At 44.6% G+C, this 8,959-nt stretch overlaps 1 protein-coding gene across 1 annotated transcript; it reads left to right on the top strand.

Annotated features, from left to right (window-relative positions):
* Window positions 1-644: 644 nt before the first annotated feature.
* LOC111156710 (serpin family B member 1) lies at window positions 645-8,621 on the top strand. Its single transcript, XM_022517748.1, has 7 exons — window positions 645-861; window positions 1,284-1,459; window positions 4,320-4,457; window positions 4,998-5,115; window positions 6,344-6,486; window positions 6,585-6,752; window positions 7,136-8,621. Exons 1-7 carry the CDS (start codon window positions 816-818, stop codon window positions 7,535-7,537), a joined length of 1,191 nt encoding a protein of 396 aa, XP_022373456.1. The 5' UTR covers window positions 645-815; the 3' UTR covers window positions 7,538-8,621.
* Window positions 8,622-8,959: the final 338 nt, after the last annotated feature.

Below are 8,959 nucleotides of genomic sequence, written 5' to 3'. Positions count from 1 at the left end.
GCGACACTCCCCTTCCGCAGCTATAAGGGCCTCGGACCGTACGCTTCTTTACCCGGAGCCTGTCCGAACGCGGAGCCGGTAAGGCGGGGCCGGGGAGTCCTGGGGAGGTGGGCCGGGCGGAACAGGCCAGCCGGAACTCCATAGGCGCCAAGTCCCGGGTGCCTAGTGATCCCCGGGTGCCTAGTGATCCCCGCAGCCCCTGCCCCTGCGCGCGGACTGCTCCCTGCGCAGCCCCTGGCCCTGCGCCCCGGACGCCGCAGCCCACGCCGTGCGCCCCGCCCCCGGGAGCCCGGATCCCCCAGCACGGCGCCGGGGGCGCTAGGCCCGCGAGGGCGGAGGTCAGTGCGTGGCGGCTGGAGTCCGTAGGACCCGGGATCGGAATGTTTTTCTTCCTGTTCTCCCTTCTCGCCTGAGCTGTTTGTGGCAGTTTCCTGGCAGCGCGGCCCCGAGGAGCCTGCTTCTCCTTTCTGCCACAGGAGGAAGAGAAAGAAGGCCAGATCCGAGAGATGATTTATCAGTTAACAGTAATGTAGCTAATTCCTTACCCGCTAGGCAGCCGGCACAGCTGGTGGTCTTCCTGGCCTCTCTGTGGGGACATTAAGGCTCTAAGAGAAGTCAGTGGCTGAGCTGAGACCTAAGGCCAGGTTCCCCTAACTGTTGCAAGAATGACAGAGAGGATAGCTATCACCTTCTTCCTGTCCGGCTGCCCTGCCACACCCTGGGACCTGTGTTGTGTTTTTAAGCTCTCACATCCAAAACTAAGCTATGAGACTTGCGATTCTTAACCTGTGGAAGCGTTAGACTAAATCTCAATAATGAGGACAATTGTATTTACTTCAGTGGAATTTGCTTTAGTGCAAGGTAGGTAGTAATGATTTTCTAGTAGACACATTATTGCAGGTAAATACGGACAGTGGATTCATTGCCCAGATGAATCAGAGACTTGAACCAAAGGTGCACAGCAATGTGTGTGCTTCTAAACTTAGTAGGCAAGGCTCCGTGTGGGCCCCTCCTCAGCCTGTCTGTGAAGTCAGAGCCCTTTAGGGTGCCCTAGTCCTGGGTCCCTGCTAAATCCCTTGGTGAAATTACAAAGCTGGACCCTGCGGGGGTCATCCCCAGTCCCACATGCGTGCACCTAAAAATAAAGTGAGAAAGAGAAAGTACAAGTTGCAAGGCCTTTCAGGGCATTCCAGGGTGGTTGACAGCCGCCGAGGAGGAGCTGGGGAGATGCGGATTGCTGCAGTGGCCGGTGGGCAGCGCGGGCCCTCTGTTCTGTGTTGCAGCCTTCACCATGGAGCAGCTGAGCACAGCCAACACCCATTTCGCCGTGGACCTGTTCCGCGCTTTGAATAAGGACAATCCTACTGGGAACATCTTCATCTCTCCCTTCAGCATTTCATCAGCACTGGCCATGATCTTTCTGGGGACTCGAGGCAACACTGCAGCACAGGTGTCCAAGGTCAGCAGAACCGAACAAAAACAGCCCGCTTTCCCTTGAGTCTCCTTGCTCATGTCAAGTCTGTACTGAGAGGTTGTGCCTTTGAGCTCTTACAGTGTGTGTGTATGTGTTTGAGATTTTATTTATGGATTTGAGACAGAGAGTGTGAAGGGTGGGGGGGAGGGCAGAGGGAGAAGCAGACTTCTGCTGAGCAGGGAGCCTGAGGAGGGGCTCTATCCCAGAGCTGCGGGATCATGACCTGAGCCGAAGGCAGACGCTTAACCGACTGAGCCACTCAGGCACCCCTCTTTTTTTTTTTTTAATTTTAATTGAAGATTTTTGTTTCTTTATTTGACAGAGATCACAAATAGGCAGAGAGGCAGACGGGGGGTGGAGGTGGGGTGAGATGGCGGGGAGGGGAGGGAAGCAGGCTCTCTGCTGAGCAGACAGCCCGATGTGGGGCTCAATCCCAGGACGCTGGGATCATGACCTGAGCTGAAGTCAGAGGCTTAACCCACTGAGCCACCCAGGTGCCCCATCAGGCATCCCTCTTAACGGTGTGTTTCTAAAACTGTATTTCTGTGTTCAACCATATACTGTGAGGTCAGAATTTCAGAAGAAGCCCCAAGAACAATCCATTTGTATGCAGGCTTTCCTTCATGATCAAGTCTTTACCTGGCACCTGCTCTGTGCCAGGCCCTGTTTTTTATGTGGCTGAGGGCAGGGCAGTGAGGAAGGCTGATGAAAGCCCTGTGGTGTGCCTCTGGCATGACAGCTTTCCTGTAAGCCAGAACATCTCTTCCCGGACGAGGATTTTCCATTCTCTGCTTTGCATGTGATGAGCCTGTTTATGTAATGTTACTTTTGAGCATAATGACACATAGGAAATGCTCCACAGTGGAGAAGTTGGCAGTGGTGTCCTTTTGAGGGTACAAAGCAAGTGTGTGATTCCGTGTTGCCTCCGCCTTGCCCTGGGCCTGGCACCAAGTGTGGCTCTGTGGGCTGTGACACAGTGTGCCTTTGTGAGTGGGAGGGCCCCGCAGGGAGGGAGTGGCTGGGGGTGGGGGACCAAGCCCTTGAGGGTGTGGCAGGTCCCTCTCTCACTCCCAGGAGGAGAAGCAGATGCCCAGCCTTCCTCCTGTCCTTTGTGGGGGTGGAGGCCACTTCCGTGCTGGGTATTCTTTCATTCCAAGAGGGGAACCCTGGCTTCCCTTGGAATCTAGGGGAAAGGAGTGCCAAGAGGGAAGGGCTTTCTGACGTACCAGTCATAAAGTACAGGGCAGCCGACACTAGGAAAGGTCTAGCCCTGGATTCAAGTTTATGGTCTGTTCCAGCTGCAAAGCCTCTATGACTGTACTTTATGGAGAACCAATCCTCTACATCAGTGCAGATATGAAAGCATTTAAAAATTTTCAAAGCTCCTCTTTTTTTCTTACCCTCTGGTAGTAATTTTTAGTGACTCCCTGCAGGTTAATACCAGCTTCTGTTTTTAAAAAATTTTACTTATGGGGCACCTGGGTGGCTCAGTGGGTTAAGCTGCTGCCTTCGGCTCAGGTCCTGATCCCAGGGTCCTGGGATCGAACCCCGCATTGGGCTCTCTGCTCAGCAGGGAGCCTGCTTCCCTCTCTCTCTCTCTCTCTGCCTGCCTCTCTGTCTACTTGAGATCTCTCTCTGTCAAATAAATAAATACAATCTTAAAAAAATATTTTTTACTTATTTGAGAGAGAATAAGTGAGAGACACAGAGCAGGAGCAGGAGGAGAAGCAGGAGGAGAGGGGAAGCAGACTGCCTGCTGAGCAGGGAGTCTGGCCTGGGGCTTGATCCCCGGAATCCAGGATCAGAACCCGAGGCCAAGGGCAGACATTTAATGGACTGAGCCACTCTGGGGCTCCCTGTCAGCTCCTATTTTGAGGCTTTCTTTATGCCTTCAGCGAAGAATAGTTTCAAGGTCCTCCTCACCCCTATTTCCCCTGAAGCAGATTGATCGCAGCAACTATGGAAACATTCCGTATCTTGGTGAGTAAGTGGACTTTGTACACTGTAGAGGTTTGTTCCTTGTGTCTTAAAAGCAAGGAACCAGCTCAGCCCTCATAAAATCATAAAGGGACTCTTGATTTGTAACTGATACATGAGGAACTAAACTTTTGCTGAATATTAAGTTTAAAGAAGTTATTTTTAAGTAAGTGAATTACTGATACTAATAGTATAATAAAAAAAAAATATTCCCCCTCTGCCTATAGTAACTTTGAGTTCCTGCCTGGGTCATGTTTCTTATTTTTTCTGTTTATTTCTGAGAACGTTCAGTGAAATTATATTAGATACAAGATAAGCACATGATTTATTTATGATTTTCTTTGGGACAAAAAGCAGACTTGTATAAATACTTAGTTTATTAATCACTCATACTGTAGAACTAGAATTATAACAAAAAGTAGTATAAAAGTAGTTTATTTTTTTAATTTTTATTCTTTTAAGGATTTTATTTATTTATTTGACAGAGATCACAAGTAGGCAGAGAGGCAGGCAGAGAGAGAGGAAGGGAAGCAAGCTCCCGGCTGAACAGAGAGCCCGATGCAGGGCTCGATCCCAGGACCTTGGGATCATGACCTGAGCCGAAGGCAGAGGTTTTAACCCACTGAGCCACCCAGGCGCCCCATAAAAGTAGTTTCTGATGTAATTATTGTATCTCACAAAGCTGTACATTTTGGATTCTCTATTATTTGTTCACCTATGAGAAATTAATAAAATATTGGGCTGCAGATCATGAAAAATCAGTAAAAAAAAAAAAAAACCACATTAGTTTGGTGGAAGCAAATGCCAAGGAATCACCTTATAATTTCAAAATAAGAATGTTATAGAAGGAACGTTTTCTTTATTTTAGACTCTTCATTTTGATATGGTTGAAGAGATTCATTCAAAATTTCAGAGTCTGAATGCTGATATCAACAAACGTGGAGCTTCCTATATCCTGAAACTTGCTAATAGGTTATATGGAGAGAAGACATACAATTTCCTCCCTGTAAGTACTTTGCACTTCCTGTTCAAAAACTCAGACAACGCAGACTTTTTTCTAGCATAACCAAGCCATAGAAATGTTTTAATTTTTATAAAAACTCAGAAAAATGATACAGAATGAAAACATATGACAGACAGCACTCCCATTAATTGACATGGCTTCATCTTATAGTCTTCACGGTGAAAAAGATCGATCCTGGCTGTTTTGCTAAAGCAAGAGTGAATACCATAATTCTTTTCCAAGGACAATCAGTATTTGCTTATTTATGAAAATGTCAGCCAAATGTTGGAAAAGAATTGGTAAATTTTACACAACACCAAAACTACTGAACAATACATTAAAAAATGGTTAAGTTGGAAAATTTAGTGTTCTGTGGGGTTTTTTTTAACCATAATAAAAAAAGTATAAAGTTAGAATTTTTTTGTTGTTGTTGTTATAATGCAATTTGTACCTTTAGGACCATTTCTGCTTTAAAGGATTTTAGGAAACTATCTCTATATGTAGTAGGAGTTATTCATGACATTACCTTTTTTTTTTAAACAGGAGTTCCTAGCTTCAACTCAGAAAATGTATGGTGCTGAATTGGCCAGTGTGGATTTTCAGCAAGCCTCTGAAGATTCAAGGAAGGTGATTAATGAGTGGGTCAAAGGGCAGACAGAAGGTAAGAGAGAGGGCAGAATGTAATCATTACACACGTTCTCCTCCTCCTTCCAGCTTCCCCACCTGCATGTGATTGCCTCTGCCTTTTTCCTGTTCCCTCATCCTGACCCTGGGAATCCTGGGGTTCATCCTGGGCATGAACTCTGCACCACCCGGTTGGACAGTGTTCACACGTAGAAAATTCTTCACAGAGGAAATGTCAGCATGATTTAACTGAAGTAGCTAAATAGGTTTTCCCTCATAAGTCCCCAAAAGTCCGTTTTAAAATGAAAACTCAGCTTGAATGTAGCATAAAGCGAAAAAAAAATTCGAGGGAAATCTAGCCTGGCCCAGATTATTTCATATACACATGGAAAGAAATACGCTAATACTTGTGAAGGAATATTCACGAACCACTGTGGTCATAAATAATTTTTGTCCACTTCTCGTCTAAGAAATCAGGGATGGGGGTGCGCCTGCATGGCTCAGTGGGTTAAAGCCTCTGCCTTCGGCTCAGGTCATGATCCCAGGGTGCTGGGATCGAGCCCTGCATTGGGCTCTCTGCTCAGTAGGGAACCTGCTTTGTCCTCTCTCTCTGCCTACTTGTGATCTCTGTCTGTCAAATAAATAAATTAAAAAAAAAATCTTAAAAAAAAAAAGAAATCAGGGATGGTAGCTGGGACTGTCGAGCACAGCTGTCTCTGACCTAGTCATGGGAGGAGTCAGGGCACCTGCAGAACACCTGTCTTCCATACAATGAGTTGTTCAGGGTAGCGCTGTCTGTGGTCTAGGGTATATCCAGTGTTTCAGTGGAGTAACTGTCCTTTTTGGATATGTACTAAAAGCTTTTTTCTTTTTCTTTTTTTTCCTTCTTTCTTTTTTTTTTTTTTTGGTGAGATTTGGCTCCTACTTAGAGGGTTTGAAAAAGTGATTTACTAATGCCCAAAAATACTTTCGTTCAGGACAATTTTTTTTTCCTGGAAAAGAATGGTCATTCTCAAAATAAAGCTCATTGTTTACCATGCACTCCAGAAAAGGAGCAATGTGCTGTTTTAGCTCATTAGGCCTTTACTTGGATTATTTAAATGAGAAACATGCTGATAGGGCTTTCCTAACTTCATATCACGCAAAAGAAAAATTAAGTACAGAATTTGCTTTTGGATTGCATTTCAGTGCTAATCAAATGTTAGTTCCAATTTGGAATTCTGATAGATGGATTTATTTTTAAAAAGCTAACTTTATCTTTTTAGGGAAGATTCCAGAACTGTTGCAAGCAGGTACAGTTGACAGCATGACTAAACTCGTGCTGGTGAACGCCATCTATTTCAAAGGCAGCTGGGAGGATGAGTTCCGGAAGGAAGACACTGCGGATACCCCATTCCGACTGAATAAGGTAAGAGAGAGGTAACTGCCTAAACTTACTCTTGGCTCGAAGAGAATGGGGATAAAAATGTGAGTGAGTCGTTCGTTTGTTTGTTTTCAACTCTTCAGAAAGACAAAAAAACCGTGAAAATGATGTATCAGAAGAAGAAACTCCCATTTGGCTACATCCAGGACCTTAAGTGCCGTGTGCTGGAACTACCTTACCGGGGCAAAGAGCTCAGCATGATTATCCTGTTGCCTGATGACATTGAGGATGGGTCCACGGGTCTCAAGAAGGTAACAGCTCCCAGCTTCATGCTTCGTGTCTCTTCTGGTTGTATCCACCTGCCTTGTGTGGTAGTGGCCGGTGCTTGGTGTGTGCTTACGGATGGTTCTTTCCTTTCCAGTGCTTTGTCGTTCTTTTGTCAAGTGGCTCATGGACGTTACTACTCCAAAGCCCAAAGTTTACATTTTCAGCTACTATCAGGGAACAGCTCTGTTATATTATCTCCAGTCCCTGGAAAGAAATGACATCTTCCAAATGGAATCTGTCTGGGGACAAGACACGGAGGAGACTAATTAGCAACTGATATAATCCGTCCGTTCATTTCAATAATGTTTTACTAGCTTGCTTATGTAAAATTGTTCTCACTTCTTCTTTTTGCCCATTCTCATTCCAGCTTGAGGAACAGTTGACTCTGGAAAAACTGCATGAGTGGACCAAAGCTGAGAATCTGGATTGGGTTGAAGTCAACGTCCACTTGCCCAAGTTCAAACTGGAGGAGAGCTATGATCTCAACTCCCACCTAGCCCACCTGGGTATAGAGGATCTCTTTAGTCGCAAGGCTGATCTGTCTGGCATGTCAGGAACCAGGGATCTTTTCATATCAAAAGTTGCCCACAAGTCCTTTGTGGAAGTGAATGAAGAGGGCACAGAGGCGGCAGCCGCTACAGCAGGCATTGCCACCTTTACCATGTTGGTGCACGAGGAGAACTTTGTTGCTGACCATCCATTCATTTTCTTCATTCGGCACAATCCCTCATCTCACATCCTGTTCTTGGGCAGACTTTCTTCCCCTTAGAGACTGGAAATACGAGGTCAAGCTTAGAGCTTTGTTAGCTGCACTTTTAATGGTGTCAAGTTTCACACATCTTTGCCAATACCACTACCATCCCTAAGCAGATCTTTAATTTCACTTGTAAGTTCAGCTCTTTCCTGTTTACATACACCCATGAACTTTGGCACAGATACCTATTTTCCTATTTTTTTTATATTGACAAAGTCCAGTGATTGCTTTTGAATGCAAGTTAAAAAAAATCAAGAAATGAGATGTGTTAGATTCTTGACAACATAGTAGTGTATGAAGTTGCTATGCTCTCCTGATAGCCAAAGGAAACATGGTAATTCTGTAATTTATTTTACGCACAGAATTTTGAAAGCCCAAATCGAGAGACGCATATTGTAGAAAGGAGGCTTAAAAATAGATATTCAGTGGAAATATAGGGCCTCAATTAAGGGCCTGGTTTATAAAGACAAAATTGCCTTGGCCAATATTTCTGATCCCTTATTCTACAAGATTAGTGTTTTTGGTGGTTGTTCTTATTCTTTCAAACTGTTAAAGAGCCACCAGGCTATCCAGGTGATAGCCTGCCTTCCCCTTTTCATTCTCCTTTATCCTATGTGATGTGGCATTGGTGTGGGATTACATGGAGTCAAAAAGTAGGTGTCTTATCATAAAAGATGCTAAGAAATGACAGAAAGAATAATATAGTGGGAAAGACTATTAAGCAAAGAGGGGGTGCCAACATCTCACTTGTTAACTGTTTTCTTGTATGTTTTCTGATGAAGGTTCTTGACTTCAATCATGTGATACTGGTATTTGTGGCAATGGGATGGCTTTATGAAGGCTGTGGGGGGTAGTGGGGGGCGGACTCTGATTGATATACATGTACTGCTTGGAATGAGGCTTGAAATGCTGCATTTTCTTGTTCCCACAAAACTAGTTGGCTGGTTAATAAATGTTCCTAAGATTCTATAAGCCAGACTCATCTCAGTCCCCTTCTTGTTCTCTTGGATCTTAGACAAGCCAAGAGTAAAACAGGGAGTTCTTGGCCTGAAGGAACTGATGTCCATGACGACAGTCCTCAGAATAAAAAAAACATTTTGGCAAATCTGTTGTTGGAAAGCTTTCCTTCCTTGTTTTCTTCTTCTGGAAGGAAATAAGGTAAAAACTCTAAAGTCCTTACATTGTCTGGGAAGAGAATAGAACAGAAGCACAATTACAATTACATTCTATTTTGATAAGTCAGGGGTGCACGTTGTATAGTCTAAGGTAACCACTAGAAGAAGAGTGAAAGGGTTTATAACTGTGAAAAAAACCAAAGAGAAAAAGGGAATAACAAAAAATAAACTATCCAAAAAGAAGAAAGATGAGAGAAAAGCACATAGAGCAGGCATGAGAAATACCAAGATGGTATATTAAACACCAAATATCTAGGTAACT

Source organism: Enhydra lutris, unplaced genomic scaffold (genome assembly GCF_002288905.1).
Source record: "Enhydra lutris kenyoni isolate GAN:26980312 unplaced genomic scaffold, ASM228890v2 scaffoldscaffold48, whole genome shotgun sequence".
Lineage (NCBI taxonomy): Eukaryota > Metazoa > Chordata > Mammalia > Carnivora > Mustelidae > Enhydra > Enhydra lutris.
This window is presented reverse-complemented; position numbering and strand designations above follow the sequence as displayed.